Raw genomic sequence first — 26,053 nt, forward strand, 5'->3', positions numbered from 1 at the left:
CCACAGGCATCACAAGGGCTGGTGGGCTGAGCAGCTCCTGCTGGCCAGCAGCAAGGTGAGCCAGGCAGCCACACAGCCCTCCTCTTTCCAGGCTGAACTGCTCAAGTGCTGCAAGCCTGAAAGGGCTCCCAGTATAAACACACAGCTGGAGTTCAAGGGATGCTGGGAAAGGCACGCAGCACTCCTGAGCTGAACAGTAGTTTAGTTTCTTTCTGAACCTAACACTATATATATATATATATATATATATTTTTTTTTTTTTAAAAGCAGAGATCCGTGGAATTACAATTTCATACTATTTCAGAATACAAGTTGCTTCCAACTCCACTGTCATTCCTGTAACTGGAGCCAAGCCACTGTTAGTGGAAGAGTACCCAAACAAGGGAAAGCACTGTTCCAGCTGTGCTAACATCATGCTGCTGAAGCTCTCCTGGACAGTTTCAGAAGAACGAGACATAAGAGCAATTCATTTTCTTATTACACAAGAAATATCCCACACTGCCAGCAAGTTTCTGCAGTAACTCAGCCACAACAGACCTTTTACCCTACAGTGGAAACTGCACAGGAGGAGGAAGCAGCCTGACCATGATGTACAGCACTCCCTTCTCCTCCCCTGCTTCCAGGACAGATACATCACCATGACTGGCATACGCCAGGGCTGACCAAAACTCCCACAGGAAACACAGCCCTTGCTCACCCCACTTCTTCAGCTCACTCACTGGTTGCTTAATTCAACTTCCAGAACCAGACTTGGGAAAAATCTGATTTATGGCCTCTGCCCTCCCCACATTGCAGTCCCTGGAAGGTCTGGCTGCTGCCCAGGGGTCAAGGCATAGGAAAGCTTCCCAGGTCCAACACTTCTTTATCTATCTTCATTTCTAAAACTTTTTAAAACATCATTTCAACCATCAGTTCTGTCAGTTGTCGTGCTGTTGTTAACAAAAACACAATACAAACTGCTTGTTTGCAGTACGAGCAATTTTTACAGCCTAAGATCAGACAACGTGCTCTGCTCTCCCAGGCTCTCATTCAGCTCGATAACGTTGCTGAAATCTTCACATCCAGCCACTCTTATTTAGTTGTCATCCTACTTCTATTTTTGACAGCCCCACTGATAACCTAATTAGCATGTTCTTCACAAGGCTGCTTGACAAGAACAACGTGTCAGTAGGGATTTTTTTTAAATACATATCCATAGCTCATATAAAGATCAGCAAAGATACAGGTCATTTTGCTGCTGGACTGTGTATATCCACTTGCACACTTATTTTAATCATTTCTTCTGGACTAAGTCAAGTTTGGGTTTAAAGCAACTACTCTGAGTGACTCCTAAACCTAAGATTGAGTCTACCTGAAGATCAGCTCATTTGTATGCATGCTGTTCACAGAGCAGGAAGATGAAGACACTGCCTGATGCTCAGAGCCTCCTGCCCATGGGGAGCAGGCATACAAGCCTTGGGTGGCACGACTGGCAGCAATGCTTCTTTAACTCCCAAATGCCTTCATTTCTGACCAATGTGAAGTCCTTGCATCCATGAAAGTCTCTCATCAAAAAACATACTTACACACGTGCCCCATTAGTGTGGTGCAGACAGTCAGCGTGACTCTCCTGATCGGGGCTGGAAAGCAGGGATGTGAAGTGACAGGCAGTGCTTGGCAGCCCAGAAATGCACCCAGCAGTTCTGCCTTAGTGCTCGAGGTCTGGCTCAGCTCTGCTGAGTACGTAAAGCTTCTCTCATTAGCAAGCACTGTTCTCAGAGAGGGCAAGTGTGTCATCACTGCCAGACCTCCTGAAGGCACCTTGCCAAGCACCAAACTGGCAGCACTGCTACAGCAAAAAGTAGTCTTTGCCTTTTTTTTGTTCTTTTTTTTTTTTTTTTTTAAATCAGCATTCACTATGCCATGAGTGCAGAACTGGGTTACTGGGTCAGAAGATACTGCCTGAAGCAACCAGCTGGTTTTAAGTCCAACAGCATCTCAGTGTTTCTTATTTTCATACACCAACTAGTACTTTGCTGCAACTCTGAAATACCCCACTTGCCAGGAAATTCTAAAAGCAAAAGCAGTTATCAAACTTGTTTTCTCTCTGCAACCAGCACTTTTAAGAAGTGCCACTTCTTAAAACACAGGATCCTTATCAATCGACAGCAACTGCTCACCTTGTGCATGACAATCTTCCGCTGAGCTGGTTCTGCCACATCGATCATCTTCTGTACCACGTAGTTGGCATACTGATCCTTCATCATGGTGTATAAGGCACTGTGAGGGCCATCATTCATAGTGCACACCTCATCGATCAACATGGCACGCTCCGTACGGGAGGCGTGGGTCACACACTTCTCCACAACGTTGCTGTAACAATCAAAGAGAGACAACTGGTGAGCACACAACCACCCTCCCGGGCTTTTCATTCCCTGAAAGTGCAGGTCTTTCTGCATCAGACATGTGCTGGTGCAGAAATGCAATAATGTGACACGAGTGGTCCAATGATCCTGGGATCTGAGTGGAAATTTGGGCAGAAGACCATTTCAGGTTTTATTTCATCCGAATTTATTTGTGCATCTCTACAGTGACATTGTATTTGAGATCAATGTCTGTTCTCACAGCATACCCTGGAGAAGCAGATGAGTTGTTCTTTGTTTGGCTTTCTCAGTAGTGGAGCTCAATGGGAATGGAGGTCCAAGGTTATAACAACAGAGAAGTACAATCAGGAATGAAAGATCTTAGCAAAGGCAAAGAACTTCCAAAATTCCTGAATATATTAGATAAGTAGTCTCTGTTCTCTGAAGAGCAAAGTTAAATATGATACATGGTTAGGGAAGGAGAGTTTTGCTAGTCTCATCCTCTGCATCCCTGCCTGAACCACAAAATCACCAGGTGATTTGACATAACTAGAGCTCAGCTCAGGGGACACCACGCACTAATTAACAGGGAGGAAAAGGCTGAAATAACAGCATTCAGACCACGCTCTTCTAATTCCTGTTAACGTTGTACTTATGTTCCTAAGTAGTAGCACACTACCTTACCCATCACAAAGAGGGAGGTATATTAAGCCTGTGAAGAGGTCAGCCTTCGTGTGCAAAGGGCAAGCAGCACCCACAACAGCAGTTCACAAGTGTGGGAAGTGTTACTTCGTTTTAACATCCCCTACAGTACCTGAATTTTGCTTCTATCCATGCTCTAGCTCTGCTGCAGCTGGACTAACAACCTCAGACTGCTTCAGCTTCCCTAAGAGGCATGTACACATTACTGGAGATGCATTATGCATGCATCTCAAAAAGGACCACAAGGCCTTTGCACATGAGAATCAGAGTCTTCTGTTAGAAGTGAGATGCAAAGAACCACTGCTACACTGATTTCCCCAGTTCCCTTGTGGCTTGACACTGAACCCCAGAGATAGCAAAATGCTCTAACATTTTGTTCTCCAAGGGATAGTGACTACTTAACAAAAGCCACAAACAACACAGTAGTCCTGCTCAGGTTCAAGAGCCTGGATTAGAATTACTCCTTCACATCTTTATCCTCTTTTCACAAGTAAAATCTACCTTGCCAGCCACCCATTCCAGTTTTTAAGCAGTTATAAATCGCATTCTGCTACTCAACAGAAAGTTATTTTTCACCTCCTTTCACCTTCCTACACCCCACTCCCAACTCTTTCACAACTCTAGCATGCATTCAAACTCTCACAGGGTGTGGAGACTTTAAGAAACAAATTCATACCTAGCAAATTTATGTTGACTCAAGACAAGCACATTGCCTCTAATTTCTGCTACAATCTTGCTCTTGTCCTCAGGCCGACCATGCTCTAGTACATGCTGGATAACATAGTTCCCATACTGATCCTGTTTGAGAAATAGAAGCATGTGAAAATCTGGACAGGAACCACTCAAATCAAAGAGCATTAATTCTTAAAACTTTGACTCTACACTAAAATTAAAACATCTACCTTTTAAATCATGCAAATACTTCCCACTTGTACAAAAACATGCATTCTGGAGTTTCACAAGAAGGAAAAACACCACATCTTTGTACCAATTGTAAAACTCTAAACAACTTCATTGAACACGAAACATCAATATTTTCTCATTTCCATGTACTGCTTTCTCCAGGTTCCAGAATATCAAAACACATGTACTGGAAATTGATGGCACAGTTCTAGCTACAGAAGACTATTATTATGTATGTTCATATTTCAAACGTGTCCATGTTCAGAGCACAATATAGGTACTTGTTTCATTCAGCAGCACCAGAGGCATGCCTTGATGCCTCACCTCTAGGCCCAACCTCTTCCCATTCCCAATGTGCTAAATATGGGCACAAAGGACAGGACTCATTCCACATTGTACCCACTGGGTCCCAATGCACAAATCCTAAGAAAAAAGAGCTCTTAGAAGGACTGCAAGAAGGAAAGGCAGGCAAGAAGGAGAACATCTTAGGATGTTCTTTTCCTACACAGAACCAGCCCTTTGCATCAAATTCCTTTAAGATCATTAGGATACATTCCCACTCAATACTTAATTTTCCTTTGAAAAGGACTAAAATCCAACACTGATATTTCCTGGATATTTGCACACAACCAAAATGATTAGTGATGATGCTTTCCCTGCCTGCCCCGTTCCTCCTCACCCAATGCTCACACAGCCCCAGCAACACTCAGCTGCAATCCCAAACAGGCTGCTAGCTTTCCTAACACAGAACAGTAACCTAAGAACATCTCCCAGCACACAACCTCCCATTCCCACACTGACCTGCACAAGCTGCTCAGTGTGCTGGTGAAGCTCCTCCAAGATGGGAAGAGTCTGCTCAGGAAGACAGTGCTCGAGGATCCTCTGAATCACACGACAGCCATATGGATGTGTAGACAACGCAAAAACCTGCGTTCAACAAAAACAGACAAGCACAGGCAGCAACACATCTGTTAGTCTTGGTGAATCCCAGAAACCTTTTGGAATTAAATGAACATGAAGGTTCTCCTGGACAGGGAAGGTAATGTCAGCTCCAGAACTCTGCTTGCAGCACTGCAGCTCAAGATAGTGCAAACATCTGCTTCCTCAATGCCACGGGGAGACTGCAGACACACCATGTCCCTACCTGTGCTTCACCTTCTCCATTTATGAACAGGAAGCAAATGGTAAAGTATCTTGGTTAATATAAAGAACACCTGGATGGGCAAGCATTATTGGAAGCTGTGTTGAAAGTTTCAGAAGAATAAATCCAGCACACTGTTTGCCAGTTGCACAATTAAAGCCATGTAAGAAATATGCAAGAAGCAGAAAGGTTAAGAATACTCAAAGGATTTTCCTCATGTATCTGGATTTGTTTAAAAGCCTTAACTGTGCTTAGCAGAAGTGACAACAAGAAACCTTCTTCCTCATTTCTAAAGGATTACAAAATCTGTTGCTAAGAACATGACACCTATTCATTTTATTATTGCTGTGTAGTTTTCTGTCTAAAGCACAAAGTCCTGTTTGCTGGCTTCAAATTAAAAGCAACAAATCCAAGCATTGATGTCAAGGAGGCAGAATACAAATTTTTAATAACTATTTTCAGTAAAGTGGGCAGGAAAATAGACTTTTGAATGCAATGAACCATAAAAGAAAAAAGTCTTGAGGTAGTAAGTTTAAGCTTGCATATGAAAGTTCAGTTGAAACTAGGACAGCTGGCCAAAGAAATTTCACTGCCATCCACCAAGTTCCCAGATGTATTTCTGCCTTGCCTAACTCCCCGAGGGAAGGTCCAAAGCTAAATGTGAACCAGCAAATTTGCTGAGCAAGTTCCCAGCTAGAATCCTGCTTGTTTTGACACAGCCAAGCAAGTCAACACTTTTGCAGATGTTCCAAGAGCAGACAAGCTAATAAAGTCTGGTTCCTGCTATAATAACCCCAGGCTATCCTCACATCCCTGTGGCAAAACCCTCAGTACTTCAAAGTCACTCTCCAAAGCCAATTAAGCTGAAGCTGGAAACACCCAGAACAGCACTTTTGTAATGGAAGACAAGCCAACTACAGCCAGAACAAAGGAGCTACACAAGTCAAATCCAGAACTACTGGGATAATGAAGCACAAGTAACTACGCTTTCCGAGACAAAACTCGTGTTCTGCCCCTGATCTCAGACCCTGAGGAAGTAGCCTCTAAGCCATCCTCACAGAGAGAATCATCATGAAAATCTACTATGCGCATCAGAAAACTCTGCTCACCACCTTTACTAAGAAGATAAATTAGTAACACACATGCTTTCTTCTCATCAGTCAAAAATATTAAATGCTGCAGTAAAACATATGTTTACAAGGCTGCTTTGCTGTGATATACCTGAAAATGGCAAAACAGACATGGCTGAAGAATTCCTAGGCTCACACTGTAGGCTCACTCACCTTTCAGCTAATACTTGCTAAATGTTACGTCCCCAGAAACGTGAGTAGCTTACAGCCTTTGCTGTGCAAAGGAACTGATAGGAACACAAAGAATGAGAGTCAGTATCCTGGTTAAGGACTTACCTGTCCCTTAAATGCATCAATGATAAACTGCAGGGACTGAGGCTGCACGCACTCAATACATTTCTGCACCACATGATTACCGTTCTGGTCTTTTACACACTTCAGGACATGGCCATCCAACTCCCGTACCATCTCGTTCTATTAGGAGAGAAAGAAAGAGAAAGCACCACCAGGATTCACGGCTGATAAAGGCAAAGCTTTGCTGCTAAGCACAGAAGAAGAACATGGAAGGCATGAACAACACACCCACGTGTTTCAGTAATCCCAGGGAAATTTTCCAGTGGCTGAGGGCTGAGATGAAACCTGCTACAATACAGCAGCCACCTACAACACCACTATTCTGAAGAGGGAACACTTCATTACGAGTATCCTCCTAAACCCAAGTGTTCCTAACCTAAACATTTAAGATGATTATTCCCCCAATATATAACTTTGCTAGGCTCTTACTGTTCCCTCCTCTGCTCCCCTAAGAAATATAAGACATTCAAACTTCACAAACTTCTAAGTATCAGCTTCACTCATCACTGGGAGAAAAACTTGTATTTTATGTACACAAGCTAATATTATACTGTAATTACGGATATCAAGCAGGCAAGTTCTAGATGTGACTAACATAACACATGCAGGCTGAAAGCTTTGTAAATGGAAAACAGTAAATGATTGTTGAGGAATTCAACAGTTACACAAACAGACAATTTACCTTTGCAACTGATACAAAACCAGGCATTTCAGGAGCACACAGTACTCACAAAATAGCATTCAAAAGACATTGGGAAATCCTTGGATCAGCAGGGCCAGTTTGTGCTGCCCCTCATCACTCTACTGGCACAGCAGCACTATGAGATAGTGCTAAAGTGAACCTGTGCTTGACCCAAAAGGAACACACACACTTCTAAATCCTATTTCAGTGTCTTTTGTTGGTGATGGTGTTTTGGTGTTTTTTTTTCCTAACTTAATAACCTACATTAAGACTCCTATATAATGATTCCTAACACCTTTAGTAGCTAACTTGCAGAGTGTATTTTTCATCTTAATTCACTGTTAATAAAATCCTACTGGAATTGATTTATTAATGAGCTTTGAGTAGATTTGAGGCTATTATCAGCCCTTCTCCAACACTGTGCCTCGCTTGATGGGAATTAGGGGCTCCTCATACACCTCGCTCTGTGGGAAGCAGGGTACTGACCCACATATCACAGCAGCAACATTCCAGCAAATATGTCAAAGTAAAACTTTGGCACAATTTACCTCAAGGGATTTTAAAGCATCTTCTCATTCATACTAACATTCATAATTCCATCACCAGCTAGCCTATATCGCCTGACTGCAGGGAATTAACAGAGAACCAGTGCTGTTCAGTGGAACAGGGAGATGACAATGAGACTTGAGAACAGTATCACATACTTATCATGCACAAGAAACATAAAAGATGTACCATAAACCAAACCAAAAGAACACCATCCACAAACAAAACCGAGAGTAACAGAAGATTACAGTTCATATCACCAAACAGCAAGAAACGTTCAACATCAAGAAGAAAGTTAAAGGTGAAACTTACAATTACCTGCTGGTCTGGGGGAATAAACTCAAGGGCCTTCTGGATCACCCTACATCCATACATCTGCAAAGCCAGGGACAGAACATGCCCACGGATACGTTCTGCCAAGGCTAACTTTTGCTCCAGGCTGCCAAACTGGAAAGATTAAAACCAATCACCACAAGCACAAAATCCTCATGTGGTCAAGCAGCACAGCAGCCCTCCCAGTCTGTCATACTAAAGTGTTAAACAAGAAACACTGTACTTACTGAAAAAAAAATAACAGCCATAGTTCAATGGATCTGAATGGGCACAAGCAAGATGTTTGTGCTGGCTCTGATATGCCTGACACACTTGAAACAAATTCCAGAGTATGTGCCACTTTGCTAATGCAGTAATGCTTGACAGGGTTGCTATAAAATTACCAGATTAAAAAACAAACTAAAATCACCAAGGCTGAGTGAAGAAGGAACTGACCAGTTTCAAGAAGGAGAGAGAAATAGCTGCTCACTCCCCTTGCACGGAAACACACATTTTTCTTCAATGGATACTGTTTGTTGTGTTTTTAACACAAGTGCTTTCAAAAGTTTGTATTATTTCTAAGTACATGAGAACTGACAGCTCAGTGCAGCATCCACTGAGACAGAAAACTAATATTCGTTTGATCTCAGTCCCCTCAATACGTTATTTATTCTTTCAACTTTTTCACCTCAAAAGGCAAAATCTGTTCTTTAGAAGAGATTTTTAGTCCCACACTGCAGTCACCCCAACAGGAATGATGCAGCAGCACGTGGAGATGAAATGACATCAGTGTAGCCAGATACCCAACCTGAGCCAAATGGCACGGCTTCTAAGAACTCAGCCTATGCCTCAGGACGGCAGGCATCTGAGCAAGAATTATGAAGAGGGGAAATGAAGACTTACTTCAAAGAACTTCTGGATGACGTAATTTCCAAATACGTCCACCATCAACTGATAAGCTGCCTGGAGGATCTCGTTGAACACAAGCTGACGTTCTGCTGGGGTAGCACGCTCCAGTTTCAGCTGAATAAACCTGAAAAATAAGGCTGCTGTGATGCTACTGGCAAATGCATCCTCAGAGCATTTGTTAACACAAATCCACTCATAATCTTCACACCCTGAGCTTTTACAAAACACAGGTCTTTAAAAACAAGTGCCCTATATCAAAGCAAGTGGTGGCACTCGTGAGGTGTATGCCTATGTGCCATTATCTATATGCCAAAGACTCAAGCAAAGCAGATCTCAACAGAGTAACATGACAAGGTCTCACATCCAGGCAGCTTTCACATGAGTTCAGCTGTACCAGTGGGACTAGCAAGCAAATTCCTTTTTGGAGAGGGAACTTAAGAACTCGACTCCAGTCTATAAAAAGGAGGGTCAGTGTTACACCACCCAGCTTAATGTCTTTTCACACCTCCTTTTCCACTTCACACCTCCTTTTCCTCTACTTCAGGATGCAATGCAAGCTGCAAACCACTCAAATCAAAGAGCAGCTGTCGAAAAAACTCCCTACAGTGCAAGGTTTTAAATCCCACCTGGATCCATGCTGGTCCTGGGAGAACTCCATGATGTGCCCAGCAATTTCCCTCAGCTGTAAATTGGGGTACCGGTTATTGCGGAAGTCTTCGAGCAGCCTGCTGCGGCCGGAGGGCATAACATCAGACATGCCATAGCGCAGGCGAGACGAAGGGAACAGCGTGCTGCTGGGGCTGAAGAGGCTGGAGGCACTGCTTGCACTGCGGTACTTGGCTTCAGCTCCAGGAGCAGCAGAGATGTAACGGCCGCTTCCATTTGTGAGCCCTCCTGCAAGTCATAAAAACCAAAAGGATTTCAAAAGACGCAAATGAATTCCTTGGCTGTTTCGTTTCAAATGGATTCACAGCCTCTGTATGACATTTTACTTCTAATTACTCCTTTTCCATCAAGATGGACTTCTGACACAGTTCAAATAGGGCAGTACTCCCAGCCAAGCTAAACGAACTGCCCCCAAAATAATTTGGGTGGGAACGCATTTGAGCAGCGCCTTAGCATGGCACTCGTGTATTAGGTTGGGATGAACTGAAGAGTTCAGAAAAGAACAGGCTGTAGCAACTTCTGCTCCTCACTCTTTGTTGACACTGTCTAAACCAGACATGTCAATCCCACTGCTTGCATTTTTTTGCTAACCTGAGATTTCAATTTACTTTATTTTGTTCCTCACCTTTTTTCCCCCCACCTACTCTGCTGCTGATCCAATCCCATCTAAACAGAAAGGAGTAGGGATGGAATTAAAGCAAAATTAGACAGCAAAAAGGCAGCAAGAAGCAAGTAGAAAAACAAAGATTACAAAACAAATCACTATTCAATACAGATAAACACCAGTAAGTTAAAAGCAATGAAGATCACAAAAAATCCTTTCAAACACATACTAAACATTTTCGTTCACACTAAGAAAGCACTTTGTTACCCAGGGAATAGGGCCTAGAAAATATCCATCACACAGTCAGGAAACTGCAAGTGTTGACAGCAGTCAGCTTAAACCTGTAAATGCCATTTTCTTGCCTGTACTTTCTGCACTGTGCTTCAGCAGCACAGCAGAGGACTCATTCTTGCAGGGCTCGGGATCCCTCTGCTGGCTAAAGGCTGCAAGCTACTTGGGCGTGTGATTTCTCCTGAGCAGGCTAGAGATCTGTTAAGAAGAATATTCCTATCACATGGGAACGTGCTGCCTGGACAGCTAACGGGAGGCAGCAGGGGAAACCACCTGAAAAAATCCACAAGTGATCTTTGCAAAGGAGACAGAAGACCTTCAAAGGCCAAGGTCCATAGGTCTGTCTGCAAAGAGAACAGGCCTTCTCCCAGCAGCCATGCAAAGAACAGATCCAAAATTAAAATATATTAATTAAAAAAAAAAAAAAGAACACAGTGACCTGCACTCCCTGCCAGCAATGCCTCAAGGAAGCTTCCATGCAGGAAACACTATATGAGAATTAAGTATCTGATAACGGGCCAATTACGTTTCCCCATCTCTGCGCAGGGAGGCATGTTCTGACTTCTCCCCACCTGCTGCCAAACCTCTGCTTTCTCAGGAGGAAAGCAACTCAAGAACTTCCCGTTCCCATCTCTTCCTTTGTGCTGCTTTGCCAATGGCGTGGCAGGCATTTTCTCTATCCGACTTTTTAATTAAGAGCTCTAACAAGTGACTAAGTGATATTCCTTACTGCTGGAAGGACCAGCAAACACAAAGGGAATATGAAATCAATAGTTTCTACGGTAAAGGAAACCAAATTAATGAGCAACAGTGTACTGAGTCTTCACTGCACTCTAAGCACTCAGTTACCCTTTGTTTTCCCAAAGCCTGGAGCAGGTCAGAGCCATGGCACAATGCACTGAATTGAAAAACTGCTTCCTGATCTGCTGCAAACGGCTGTAAGTGGAAAGAGCTGATGCTGTTATCATCTATGTCGTGTCTCTTAGCTCAGAGGGAAAGTATCCTTTGTACAACTTTCTCTACCAGAGGTAGAGCCAAACCTTCTGATCATTTTGAAGGGTCTAGCTAAACCACTGAAGTTTTCCTAAGGGTCTCCCTTCTGCTGGAGATGCTGACTGAAGGTCTCTCCATAAGGTTCAACATCATACTGGGAATTAGAGACTGTGCAGGGACAGGTTTCCTAATAACACAAGTGCTTCTGAAACCCATCTCCCAAACTCCTGAGCACCTTAAACTCCTGTACCCTATTGTGTGAGTGGGACCACAAGATGGGTAAAAAAGGAGGCTTCAGTATGATCTTACCGGAATGAAAATGCTCCCTGTTCAGGAACCACATGGGGGGGGAGGATGGAAAGAAGCACTCATGAAGCTTGTGGGAACATCAAGGTGGAACAGAGGAGCAGAGTCCCAGAGAACAGATGTGCCTCCTGCAAAGCTACTGGGAAGCAATCAGCCCCTGGCTGATGACTTGATCATTAACTCAAGTCATTGTGTGATTCTATGAAGCTGTTGGCACTGACAGATTCTTGTGTTCTCAGCCAGAAGAGAAGAGAAGGTCTTCAAGAGAAGGTCTGCAAGCTGTCTGCAGTCATCAGGCCGTGCCAGCACCTGGCTGCCCATGCTAAGCACTCTGACAGCATACAGCACATGGAGCTGTACAGAAGAAACAGGCGTGGCATAGTTCTGGTTCTAAACAGACTGACAGAGGAAGGCTGTACCTTCACTGTATAAACCTACAGTGCTTTTGTCTCAGCTATGCACACTCGCACACGTTGCACACACCTTTGAGCTTAAAGCATTTAAAAGTATTTAGCTCAGCTCTCCTCCCTCAGCAGTTCTCACAAGGACTGGCTGCACGCTGATTTCAGGTACTTGCAATTGCCCAGATATTTCACACAGTCACTTCATAACACCAGAAAAAAGTAATGTGACAAATACCGTTTTTCACAGCCATGAGCTTTCAAGGAAGCCACAAGAGCAGGAGCTGAATCTTCACCACAAGCCCAGCAAACAGCCAACTCTTACATCCCTGTGTGACAAAGCCAAACCCACCACACAAGCAGCATTTAACTGTACCTCTCCTGACTGCAAATGGGATTCAGCACCAGCTTCTTAAGTCGTCCTGTGACCTTGAAATTGAACTACATGAAACAACTCCTCCACACCTCACAGTGATGGGATTTGGCTCTAAACGTGGTTGCTCTAATTTCCCTTTTGGCAAACGCCACATTTGAGTGTTCCCATCTGTCCTTTCACTTCTACGTATTAAGGAAACTCTTCTCAGCCTCTTTATCGCAAACAACTTTTGATATCATTCCAGAAAAGGAGTCTGCCTCAAGCTTCTTCTAATGCCTGTGATGTTTTCACAGCATTCAAACTTATTTTATAACTCCAAGAAATGGCGACTGTGTTCATACACCACAGGTGAAAGACAACACAATAAAATGACCCTACAGATAAAACCCACATCCAGTTGTGACACTTCTCCTGCAGTAACCACCAAGCATGAAGTCAGCCACATAAGGCTGATAGCTGCTACAAGGAAAGGAGCATCTTGTCAGAATGGGAAGACCCATGCTAACTGCTCTGGGGCACAGTCCACTTGTGTAAATGGCAGCTCCCCTTTCTTTCCAGTGTTTGTTCTTGGAACAGACTAACCTTTCTCTGATCCAGTTTTTAAGATTCATTCTTGTTTGCCTGCAGGGGCAACAGACTTTTCCTAGAGCCAGAATTTGACTCTGGTTAGTCTTTAGCATTAATTTAGTGTAGCTGTCCAACTGTCAGCTTAAGGACTATACAGCTGCATAAATAAAGCTAAAACTCTATCCAACTCTATTAAAGCTCAGAACAAGAGGAGATGGTAAATTTAAGGCTGATCTCAAAAATCCAATTTATTACTATTTCATACTAGCCTTTAGCCAGAACCAGCATTTATCACGCACACATTCAGTAAACAAATATACTATCTGATAAGTAAGAGTGTGCATGCATGTAGGAAGCATTCTGAGAAACAGAAGTTGCATTAAATCCAGACAGATACTTGACAGAACCAAAACAAAGCAATATTCTGAACAAACACTGAATTATTTGGCACAGATGCAAAGAGTAACCCATCTTTTTTGTTTATGAGGCATGGGAATGAATGCTTCAGGAAGTTCAGATCAGCACTGCTTTATTATTTAATACATGCAATAAAGGCTTTAAAATAAAGCATGTAACAGTTCTGGATCAACTAAGAGAAGTAACTTGCATGAAGCAATGTATTTAACCAAAACTAAGAAAGCCATGTGCTAATGTACTTTGATAATGTTATACTGATGGGAATTTTCCAAAAGCAAAACCAAAATCCTCAGCTAGAATTACTGCCCTAGATAACATCACATATTTTGGTTAAGAGAAGCAGCTTTATTCTAAGTTAATTAACTTATTATTGAAAACTGATTGGATATTTTGCAACATCTGACAAGCTTACGGATCTACATACCTATACAGTTCAAGGATAACAAACAATTGGTGCTTTCTCTGTGTAAGAAAATTGTTTTTAAAACACCCAGAAATGTCATCCAAGTTAATGTTAACATAGAGATGAAGAATTTAGGGAGCAATGCACATCCCTTCCTGTTTGACAGCTCAGCTACTGAGAGAGGCAACAACACAGAACATAAGTGCTGCAACTCCTGCTTCAGCATTTCACCAACTCCTGCAAAAGCAGGGAACCTGTGGCAGGAATAAGAGCAGTCAGCAGAGCACACCTCACCCACACAGCAAGGCAGGTGCTGGAATCTCTGCTCAAAGGGGGAGCAGGGCAGCAGTAACCTCATACAGTGGCACTGTGGCTCTTACCCAGGTTTAGACTGGAAGAAGATCCATGTGAAGATAAGGAAGGTGGTGGAGTCTGAGAGTGGCCAGGTCCTTGGCTGGGCAGAGGCATACCCACAGGTCCAGGAGAGGAGGAAAACCCGAGGCCATTGTAAAAACTGTGTCCTATAGGTGTCAAACTGCTGGATGTCCTCTTGTACAGGTCACTGCTCCCTGTCAGGGAATCTCGGCGAGAGCCGCTGCCAGTGTTGGAGTTAGCAACTGAAAGAGGATGAGAGCAGAGGTGAGTATGGACAACAAACTGCCTGAGACAGCAAGAAACCTGAAGATGCCTGCAGAATTGACAAAAATATAGGACCTATTCTAGTGTGGTGGTATTGCTTTCCTAAGGGTACTGCATGTGCCCAAATGAAACGCAGTAATTACAGACATTGGTAGTCGTCAAGTTAGAAATCCTTAGTTCAAATAATTAGCCAAAATCCTGCTTTTGTTTCCTATGGTTTAGTAGCTTTCATATTGAGAGAACACATCCAGAAATACAGCTCCAAAAGCCTAAAAGCCAAAAGATCAGAAGATATGACGTACCTAAAGGAAGTGACAGAATAAAAAAAACAAATGACAGCAAGTATTTTGGCTTCTGGGTGCAAGCACTTGCATTTTGTTTCTGAACCCTGAAAAGAAGGGTTTGTACACTTCAAAGGGCTTTTTCCCCCTCAGTGTTTTGCTTTGTTTAAGGGAAGTTATTAGATCTCCCTACAAGCACTGCCTCATATTTGTTCTTTGGCCATCAGAGCTATAACAAATCCAACATGAGATTTCATCTATTCTTTACTTAAGAGCATATATAGCTTTGTGTACATTTCCTTGGAACCCTCCTTCTCACCTTTCATTATATTAGAGAACAGCTGAGGAGTCACTTCTTTTTTACTTCTGTTTACATCAGGGTTTATTGAGATGGAAATCAGAATTTAAGTTAAGCACATAAAAACATTTTGGAGAGTTTTCTTGTAAATGAAATAAAAACCTCTTCAAACACACTTGAGAAATAATCATTTTTGCATTAAAATCTCGTTTAATAGTAGAATCGTTAATGATTGTAATGAATTAATCATTTTTTTCCATGACTGTACATAACTTCCAGAAGCAATGGCGTCACATTTTTGTTCATGGATCAAGGGAAAACAAGCTTGTGCATCTCAGCTTTGCACAAACCAGTCACTGAATTCAATTAGTCAAATGAACTGGAACGAAAGAAGTGAATTCTGCATTTACTTTAATCCAAGATGGTTCTCATTTTCAGGCTGGGATTAAGGAAAATATTTACAGCAGCTTTTAAATAAACCTGTGACTTGATTCAGGGACACTGCATCTCTTGGCCTCTTCTGATGGACCAGGTTCTAAAGGCATGCTTTAACTTGCCCTTCAGACTGATGAAAGCAGGAAAGTCCAGGACGTAATTACTACCTCTAAGACTAAGCAGCAATTAAAACAATTGTTCTACTTCAAAAATAAAATCAATTAAAAATAAAAGGAAAAAATCTCAACCCACAGACATCTTTCTTGTTTGGTTTTATTCTGAAAAAAATCATTGTCTCCAACTGTCTTACAAGCAAATCAAAAGAAAGTTTCCATATTTCTTGCAACCACAAGTCCTGGATTCTTTTGGGCCGTAAGATAGAAATGATGCCCAGAATAAAGCACAGAAAGCACCTTTAAGCCACCAGAAGCAAGCTCCTCAGCCACTGCTGAGTAAGAGTCAGCACACAGACAGTTACCCCTGCGGAGCCAATTCCTGCCAGGCCAGTATCTCCACCAAGCACATGCAAGTAAAGGCGAGGTGATCCAAAGCTGTTCAACAGCTTTATGCGCAGCAGCAAAAGGATGTCTGACAACGCATCAAATGTGTGGAACAAATTTAATATATTATCTCAATATATTATCTGCTAAAAGAAGTCTCATCAGAACACAGTGTACATTTTGAAAGCCAAAACAGCTCCCAGTGAAGCAGCCGCAGCTCCTACCTGCTGTCCCGAAGCCTCCCAGTGCAGACCCCAGCGTGGCACCGAGGGAGCTGCTGCTCCCAAAGCCCAGGGAGGTGTTGGCAGGCTGGGCAGAGCCCTGAGAGAAGAGGGAACTGCTCTGGGAATTGCTGCTGAGTGAGTTGTTGCCATAAAACGAGCTGGAGGCCAGGTTGTTGGTGGGCTGCTGCTGCGGCTGAGGCTGGGGCTGCTGTGTTCCCAGGGGGCGGAAGGGGCCGTTGGTGGTTCCTGCCAGGCCCCCAGCAGCACCGTTGGCTGAAGCTGCTGCTGCTGCAACTGCTGTAAAGAAAGTAATGGGAAGCAGAGTTTGAAAAAATCCATTTTGTATCTGGTTTGGAAGTCAAGTTTCATCAGGTTCCCTTTATTTCCTATGGATTTTCTTCTTTTCTCAGGATGAAAATCTCCCTTTCACATCAAACTCTTCAAACACCTCTTTACTCTAAACCTATGCTCCTCCATCAGGCTTGCATAGAGCCACCAAATACCAAAGTGTAAAATTATTATTACTGCTGTTTGTATTATTGCAGCTACATGGATCAAACAAGTTCCCTAAGATCTGAGATCCAATAACTCAGGCACACACTTGGTGCTAGCCAATCAAGGAAGCTGAGTTTAGAAATAATCAGTGCATGAAACTCACTCCTGCAGTGCTAAGAACATCAAAACCAAATACTTTTGTTCTCCAGCCGGTTCCAAAGCAAAAGGAAAAAAGCAAAATAAACCAGAGCTACAAGGAAACAATTTAAAAGCCCATTTCATAATCTGTTAGCAACACTGGTCAGGAATGCTTACACACAGATTCTTGCTTGAAAAATTGCTTTTAAACCTTGAACTCCCAAAACAACCCTAATAAAATCCAAAACGACTTGTGGCAATGACCAGGCATATAACTTTTTATGTAAGCAAGGCTCTCATTTGGGAGTTTGACATAGGCTAATACCCTTTATTATGTGGGAAACTGAGTGTCAGCAGACCAATTGAAATAACTCGCAAAATTCAGCAAAATAACACCATTTATGCTACGCCACCTCTCAGGGTTATTTCTCAAGGCTCAGCTCACAATGAGTCCAGAAAAAGCTCTCAACAAAATCCCTGCAGTGGATCTCTGTGAGGGCAAGTGAGTCATCATTGCCAGAAGGGCACAGAGGGGCTCAGTCCCGCTCTCTGTGGATGGAGACACTGTGGTGGGAGCAGGTTTCCATCTGGCTGGGTTGGAACTCACCTGCTTGTGCTGCAGAGGAGCTGATGATGACTGGTGCAGGGGCCACCAGGCGCACGGGTGCCCCCAGGCCATTCCTTGCCCCCGCATTCACCACGAGAGCACCAGTTTGGTCATAGTAAGCAGCAGGAGCCAGCACAGGGTATCCTAGAGAGATAAATTACAGCACATGGTGAGGGGACAAGCAGCACAACATGTGGGCACAAACAACTGCAGTTCAGTAACATTTCTAAATGAAAATCACAATGGTAAAGGAGAAAAGCAACAACAATTTTGATTCTTGTGAAGCAAGTTCTCTGCATTAACCACCCACAACTTCCACACTTACATCTCTACCTTTAAGTCTTTCAGTTAGGGAAGAATTTTTTTTTTCCCTGAAGCTCCTATATAACCTTTGTGTAAATTCAGCTACCCAGAGGGGGGAAAAAAAGTCTTAAAATACTACAGTGCTATTTCTTTTCCCTTACAAGTACAGCCTGTGCTGGCACACTCCATGTGAGCACACTGTGCTCCCATCTCTCCCACTGCATGTTGGAGCAGTTCTGTGTGCACACAAATAAGGCAGAGAATTTCAAGCTATGTTCAAGATGTGACTTTTGAAGATACATATTTATAATAAAGCATTCTTAAATGCATACAAATAGTCGTAAACAAAAAACATGCTTATGACACAAAGAGCAGCAAGCAAAAGTCCTCCCATAGCATACAGCTGCTCAGTTTAGGTACCCAGCTATAGCATTTTAGATTAAAATACTCCACACACAAAGAACAACACAGGAAAAAAATGAAGTCGTTCCCTATACTGGGGTCACAAAGAGGAAAGCATTCTGTGAACATTTGTTTTGAAGCTGTAGCCTCCAGAACCCCAGCAGCACAGACTCAAATCTACAGATTACTTTGAAAGCATGTATGCTACAGGCTCACTTTGTAACTGAATACAACAACACTCTTCTTAAGCCTTAAAAAAAAAAAACAACAACACATGAAGCAACCATGTGGCGCTTCCAGTAAGCAGACCTGAGGCCAAAATAATTCTCTTTGATTGCATTTGACCAACAGGACATACTTGCACATTATTCAAAAAAATACTTACATATGCACTTTGTCATTACAACAATATTCTGCATAACCAATGTCAGAAGCATTTCTACCACAGTCTCATGGATCAGAGCTAAAACCCACTCAGCACTTCTCTCCTGCAGAATTATAACAAAACTCTGCTTTTGCTTCTTTTTCTTTTCTAAGCCACTATTATTTGTCTGGAAGAAATTATTAAGGGGAAGTCTTTAACCTGTTAAAATCAAGCACTTGACAGGGATGGGCAGACAAAGCTAATGAACAGTACTAAGATATCTCAGAGGTCTTAAAATAAAAATGACATAAGGTAGCATGAACCATAGAAAATCATGGAAACGACTTTCAGTAGGAGCCATCAATTTGGGGTATGCAATTAATGCGTCAGTACACCGATAACATTTGCTTCACCTGTGATACAGGAATCTAAACCCTGCTTTAACTTAATGCTGCACTGGTGGTTATGCTGTATCTAACAGCCTCTCCAAAATGCCTTGTATACCCACAGATTAAAACCATGAAATGCTGTAATAAAAACAAAACTGATGAATGCCAAGCAAACGTGACACCATGCAGAGACTCAAGATGTAATCATCTTGGATCTCACTGGACAAGTCACAGCCTCCTGGCTCCCTACCTGGCATTCCTGCTGCCAGCCCTTGTCCAAAGGCAAGGGCAGAGTTGACGGCGGCAGCAGCCACCAGAGGATCAGTCTGCTGTCCCTGCTGGTTCTGGTTTGGGGTCAAAGGACGCTGACTGGCTCCTCCGCGTAGAACCTGGAGAAAACAGGAAATGGGTCTGGTTAGTTTGGCACCTGGGAATAAGCCACAATAACCACTGCAGGAGTCCAGAAGCAACCTAAGCTGCTAGTTCTTGCACACAGTGGCAGCTATGTCACAACCGGTGCACGACAATCCCTCCTCTCTACTCAGAACACAACTGCCTTCACCACCAAAAGCGGTAGCACTGTTTCCAATGGGTAAATGCCTAAGACTCAATTTAAATAACACACCCTTCTTCAGGCTTCCCAAGCATAATCTCAAAGAGCTTCAGTTCTAGTCTCCTGACATACCTTCAGTCCTCATCCTCCATTAGAAGCATCTGTGAGCCATCTGTCCCATTAGAGATAACATTTGGTCTCTGCCACAAGAGCACACTGAAAGCCCACTTATGCAGAAACCTTTACAGACTTGTGAGCTGTGGGCTGATGACATGAAGTGACACAGGTTTTTCCAAACTGCCATCCACCTCAGAAAACAGTGACCCACTGACACGACACTTACTCACTGGAAAGAATGACCAGAGATCACACACGTAGCTCTTGTGGTTTAAGCACACATTGCTCTGAAAATGGAAGATGGCAAACTGACCTTTCCTGTAATTACCTGCGACAGGCTTTGTTTGCAAAAGCCTTTTACTCAGCAGTGATGTTAGAGCCTGCAGCCACTTGCGAGGTCAGTTCATTAAAAGAACTGTCCTTTGGTACTCAGCATGCACTGTTGCAAAAATTAACATTGTATGTGTCACCCGATAAAGCTGTTAAAAGCAACCAACTGCTTTGTGCACAGCGACTGGGGGAGGATATTGAAGCTAACAGACCTGAGACATAACCCAGAGCTAGCTACTGCTGCCAAAGCCTGAACGTGAACTCTTCACCTCTTTTCAGCCTAGGACACCTCACAAGCTGCAGCTGCTTGGTAAGCACACACAGTGCACAGGCACTCTGCAGAATGCAGTTGATGGACGACGTGCTGCAGTAAGTGAAGCGCTGGCAGTTTTATAAATACACTATCCCTCCTAAGATGTTGTGAGCATCACAAACAGACTGTCCACACTCATCACTCTGTATTTCTAAAACCTTCGCCTCAGCACTTCTCTGAAGGATTTCATCCAAAAATGTACACTTATCTTCTTATAGACAGAAAGTCTGCATTAAAAACAATACACGCAATCCCCACTCATGCCTGCTTTGTGGCTACAGAATAATGAAAAATATCATAAAGGCTACTGATGATTGATAGATATTGCTTTAATAGCTTAAGCCTTTGCAGAAGCTCTCTTTGCATGTACCTATTTAAAGGGGAAAGATGTGCCAAAGCACAGTTGTGCCCAAGCACAGATGTGCCACTTAACTCCATTTACCTGTGTGCATGGATGTGTGCAGAAGGTCTGTTCAACACACTCCTGTCAGAGACCTGCCAGGTGGGGAGGTTTGATGATTAACTTTGTCAGGAGCAAAGCGTTCTCCTTCTGATCACTGGTCCAGAACCACTGATGTGAAACATCATTGCTTTTCTTATCTGAAAAGGCCTTAAAATACTACATAATCTTTTTTAGCTTTAGTGTTTTGCTGTTCTTTTGTTGTTGTTGTTTGTTTTTTAAACAAAAGCTAATAAATGTAGTTGTCAATTGCAATCTTCTCTAAGGCCTGAAATCTCAACAGCACAAAGGCCAGAACGGAAGGCTCTGTGCTTCCTCCCTTTTCAGTAGGATAATGAATCCATTTTGTATCCAAGAAGGAACTCCCATAGGACAGCAGCCGATAATACTGTATTAACCCAACTTCAGGAGAGGAGCAGTGCTTTATCCTGACATCAGACCAGGAAGCTGTGCAGCACAGCCAGCCAAGTAACTGAAGCCCCTGTCCAGCTCACGACAACTGCCCAAGAGGCCCTCTTTCAGCTCAAAGTGGAGTACATCCACACACACATCTAGGAGGAGCACAACCCAAAGAAGAACAGCATGGTGACCCTAATCCTTCTAGCATTTGACTTCACAGATTTACTATCAAGAACTGCACTTTTATTTTCTTGAAGAAAATAAAAAAATACATACATAGAACAGCACCTTGAAGCAGAGAGCACACCACTTACTGACAAGGAGTATTGGACACATTTTCATCTCCTCCACAGCTTTCACATGAAAACAGATTATACAGCCATGACTTCCACTCACACATCACCAGCACGTGCTTGCTAATAAATGACTGTACATTATTTCATGTGCCAAAGCACCCTACCACATACCTGTTGCTGGCCCTGCTGGGTTTGCTGAGTGGTCTGCTGATTTGCTGAGTTAGTGGCAGCAGCAGCTGCTGCAGCTTGCTGCTGGAAGAGGCTGGCAGGATAAACTCCCCAGGGTGTAACTCCGTAGTACTGGTGAGGGACAACTGCAGGGCCTGAAACACAAGAGAATCGATGAGCTTCTGCAGTGTCACAAGCATTACGCAGCAAACAGTCACCAAAAATATCCGCACATCATGTTTGATTTTACAAATCCTAGATCAAGGTTATTGGCTTTAAATTCTTTCCAAATAGAAAGGGATTGTGCTATCTGTAACATCCCTTTTAAGAAAGCTTATAGTTAGACCTGAAGTTTCACCTTTACTTGCTTTTACCTCAGCAGAAGTCCAGTCCTGCTGACAGTGATCCTGCTGAACCTCCACGTTTTTATTGGTGAGCCCTAATTTTATAGTGAAGCAACAAAACTTTTTACCTCTAACATAAAGAGAAGGAAACGCCTAAAAAGAAACACTGAAGTCTCTCCTAATCTTAACTGATACTTAAGGCTCAGTAACATCCATCATTTAGCTCCCAATAAATAAGGTATAATATAATAACCCTTCTTCACAGCCAGATAGCATCAATTCCCAAGTGTGTGAAATGTTCTTCTAGCTGCTCAGTCCTACCATGTGTTCACAAACCACCACAAGAGAGCCCAGAAGATTCCCTATCTTTCCACACCCACCTTCCTCTAACTGCTGCCTCCATTTAAGAGTTTTTTTTTTTTAAGTAAGTAATTATCTTGAGAGAAGAACAAAGAAAGCACTGTGCTTCATCAGCGCTCAGGGCACTGTACACTTCGTTGGGTGATAGTAAAACAGCAAAGTGTATCCTTAAATAATCCTGGTGTCATGGCATGATGTGGAAGAAGAGATGAGCCCTTGGCACTGAACAGCACAGACCCTCCCACCACCTGTGTGAATCCAACAGTATTTTTAATCTGTCTGCTCTGTATCTTTTGAAAAGGTCATCAGGAAAGTGTTTCCTTCGCTTTTCCAATACAGCACCTATCCCAGGAGTTGAATAGCACTTCCTTGCAGTAAAAGCACCTTGCACCATGACAGCCTTAAGATAGAGTGCTGCATATTGGACAGTCAAATAAACAACTATTTAGTGAATTTGAACCGCACAGTTAGAATAGCTTCTATTTTAAGAGATAGCATTTGAGTTCTAACCAAGTCGTTCACGTAGTGTTGTTAGTTTGCTCAGTAAGTCTCTGCAAGGAGAACACAGTTAACTCACAGTGCTCTCTTTGACCAAAGGAGACACAACCTGTTTGTATTCACTTAATAGAGATACCAGGTGCTGGGGTGCTTCTGCACTCATAAGAAAACAATTTGCAAGGTTTTAGACAAGGAATGTGTGTCTGCCTTTGCCCTTGGGCTACTGGGATGTTGTAGTAATACCCTTTACTTGGGCAAGATTCGGGCATGGCTCTGGGTTATTTTAATCTCAGTTTTAATTATCAAGCAAGCAGAATCTAGAAGTTTTTCCTTTCTTTTTTTTCCTAGTTAGAGATTGCTCATCAGATCTGCAGAAGCCTGAGGTGTTTAGAGGGAGAGGAGACAAAGGCTTTGAAGTCTGCAGGCAGCAGGGCTTAAAAGAGCTCTGCACATCCCTGCGAGCCCGGCTCAGCTGTGCACACTGTGAGGCTCTCATTACTGAACAGTGTTCTCAGTGAGGGCAAGTGTGTCATCATTGCCAGACCCGTAAAGACACACACACACGCTTCTTTACTTCTGCAGACATCACACTTGCTTTTACACTTATTAAAGATGCACATACAGGAAAAAATAAAAGCTGCTTAGTGCCTTTGAAATCAAATATTCCCACTGCTATGTCTCACACATTGACAAATATGCACTCCTAAATATTCCTTCTAACAAACAAACGTTTTGCCCAAGGAGGCTGTGGATGCCCCATCCCTGCAGGCATTCAAGGCCAGGCTGGATGTGGCTCTGGGCAGCCTGGGCTGCTGGCTGGTGACCTGCACATAGCAGGGGGTTGGAACTGGATGAGCATTGAGGTCCTTTTCAAACCAGGCCATTCTGTGATTCTAACAGAACCAACAGAAGTGCATTCATGGCACATTTCTTCCTTTTAGTCTCAGCCTTCACACTAACATCTCTCAGTCAGAAAGCACAGCTGCAGGAACAGGACTAAATGGGACTTCCTGCTAAGGGTAAGGACTTGGTGACACCAGAGCGTCCAGAACCCCATGTCTGAAAACGCAAGTGTGCAAACAGAACTTCACCAAATATACTTCACCAAAAATACTTACAACACTTGAGCTGATCCATGCACAACTATCAGTACGGCAGCTGCAGACATCCAAGAAGTGGTGTCTTCTCAGATAGGGAGTGGGAAATAGCTCAACTCTACCAACTCTGGTGCAGCATGAAGCCCTGCCTTACAGCCCCTGTGGCGAGCACAGACCCACACCAGGAGGGGCACCTGTGCATGACACCACGCCTCAGCCAGCTCCATGTGCTCCCCAAAGCCCCGTCCCAGGCAGTGTGCATGCAGCCATAACCGTTTCCAGCTCTGAGCTGGCTCTGTACAGGACACAGATCAGCACCAAGTGAGAGAGGCTTCTAAGAAAGCCCAGTTTGAGAAGGACAGACATCTGAACAGACTCTACCTTCAGTCTCGGAGCGCTGTGTTTTTCCTGTATGCAGATTATTCCACCATCCACTTTTCTACAAAGAACAGAAATGCTTTTCTACCTATTATATACCTCAGAGGGAATCAACATTTCCCGACTTGTCCTAAAAGAGACAAGGTTTTTCTTTTTTTATTATCATTATTTTTAATTGACATCTTTCTCAAATGACAGAAGTAATTTCACATTTTTTAAAGACAGCAGCATCTTCCCCAAGGACTGAACTCACAAGCTATCTTTCTCGAGTCTAGGAAGCCCTTCCCTCTATTCAAATGTGCTATTTTTTTTTTAACTGTTGCTATTGTTGGGAAGAAAAGAGCATTATCATGGGGCTGACAGTCTTATAATCATGCAAAAGCTGCCATAATGATACACTCTTAATTGGCAGAATCATCTCTGCCATAAAACACACAAAAGTTTCCACTCCTAAGAGTAACTGCGAACAATAGACTACCAACAAATCTCAATTCATTTCTTCCATCTCATTAACTTCTTCAAGTCTTCCCAATTTAATGCTCCCTTACAAATCAGGGAGGCCTTCTGTGGGTAGACTTGTAGCTCTAAACAGCTCAGTAGTTCCACATCCCTGCAGCACATCACTCATTCTTAAGAGAGAAAAGGCTTTCAAAACTGAGTCTAGACATAAAAGGTGCCTTCACTCAAACAAACACAGCCAGAAGAGAAGTCTGTTGCACTGCCATTTTAGCAGAGTCCAAAGCCCAACAAAACAGATGAGTTAAACAAAACAGATGAAGTAACTCATTTCTCAGTGGTGCAATACAGTAAGCACATTGCAGTGAATTACACACTTTTTCTGTTGTTTTCAAGAGTCATAAAGTTTAAAAATTATTTAAGAAGAGACTCTCATGCTAAGTTTGGGGAAGCTTTAGGCATCCTAGGGGGTCTATTTCCTAGCTGAAATTTATGAAGCCTCCATCAGACATTCAGGCGGTTGCAGCTTCAACACTATTGAGAAAAGGGAGAAAAAAAATAACTTGAGAACACACTTTTAAGTGCTGCAGGATTTCTAGAAGTGGTCATCTACGAAATCAAGGCAGTGACCTGCTGCTCCTCTAACTTCAGTGTGTTACTTAAAAATGAACACAAGTGTTAAAAGCACTAAGGTGATGCAGAAAGGCCAACCAGAATCTTCTCTTTATAACAGTTACTTACAAAAGGGCACCAAAGTACTCTTATCATAACTGGACCTGATACTGTTCTGGCAACCTCCTCTCCAACAAGACCTGACTAACGCTCCCTATCGACATTGCTCACAGTGAGCTCAGGTCATTCATTCATTGCTACACTTTCCTCATCACATGGCAGCTTATCAACTCCTCGAAATATCCTTGTACTCTAGCTCTTGGCTTTCCTCCACCTCATCACAGCGTCATCTGTTTGCCCACAACATGTCCTTACCCACACTTATCTTCCATTGTTATTATGCAATCAGCATACAAAATGCACAACAGCCAAAAAGTCCAAAGCCCACACCTTCAAATTACAAATTTAACTCTTACCACACTTTCATACGATCCATTAAAAAAATGCCATGTGAGCTGCTAACGGTTACTACAATCCCATTTCAGAGCTTGACCTGATACCAGCCCCACAGCTCTGAAGCTAAGCAGCACTCATCTAACAGCTGCTGAACAC

At 43.0% G+C, this 26,053-nt stretch overlaps 1 protein-coding gene and 2 non-coding genes across 12 annotated transcripts in view; all 3 read right to left on the reverse strand.

Annotated features, from left to right (window-relative positions):
* Positions 1-26,053, reverse strand: part of PUM1 (pumilio RNA binding family member 1) — a 67,751-nt gene that overhangs the window by 2,448 nt on the left and 39,250 nt on the right. For 6 of the 10 annotated variants that reach the window (XM_031595095.2, XM_031595099.2, XM_031595098.2 and 3 more), the window contains 12 exons: positions 21,700-21,851; positions 19,311-19,449; positions 17,603-17,746; positions 16,363-16,659; positions 14,366-14,602; positions 9,588-9,855; positions 8,956-9,085; positions 8,053-8,187; positions 6,495-6,632; positions 4,749-4,874; positions 3,721-3,842; positions 2,160-2,352 (listed from right to left, as the gene is read on the reverse strand). In XM_031595095.2, the coding sequence (XP_031450955.2) occupies positions 2,160-2,352; positions 3,721-3,842; positions 4,749-4,874; positions 6,495-6,632; positions 8,053-8,187; positions 8,956-9,085; positions 9,588-9,855; positions 14,366-14,602; positions 16,363-16,659; positions 17,603-17,746; positions 19,311-19,449; positions 21,700-21,851 (2,081 nt within the window). The remainder of the gene's footprint in view (positions 1-2,159; positions 2,353-3,720; positions 3,843-4,748; positions 4,875-6,494; positions 6,633-8,052; positions 8,188-8,955; positions 9,086-9,587; positions 9,856-14,365; positions 14,603-16,362; positions 16,660-17,602; positions 17,747-19,310; positions 19,450-21,699; positions 21,852-26,053) is intronic. The other 4 variants (XM_031595103.2, XM_031595100.2, XM_031595096.2 and 1 more) reach the window with 2 other exon arrangements.
* On the reverse strand, positions 1,701-1,786 carry LOC116230182 (small nucleolar RNA SNORD103/SNORD85). The gene has a single exon (XR_004167183.1). It is a non-coding gene; the product is annotated as a small nucleolar RNA SNORD103/SNORD85 (small nucleolar RNA).
* On the reverse strand, positions 23,361-23,441 carry LOC116230181 (small nucleolar RNA SNORD103/SNORD85). The gene has a single exon (XR_004167182.1). It is a non-coding gene; the product is annotated as a small nucleolar RNA SNORD103/SNORD85 (small nucleolar RNA).

This window comes from Phasianus colchicus, chromosome 24 (genome assembly GCF_987193195.1).
Source record: "Phasianus colchicus chromosome 24, bPhaCol1.hap1.1, whole genome shotgun sequence".
Taxonomy (NCBI): Eukaryota; Metazoa; Chordata; class Aves; order Galliformes; family Phasianidae; genus Phasianus; species Phasianus colchicus.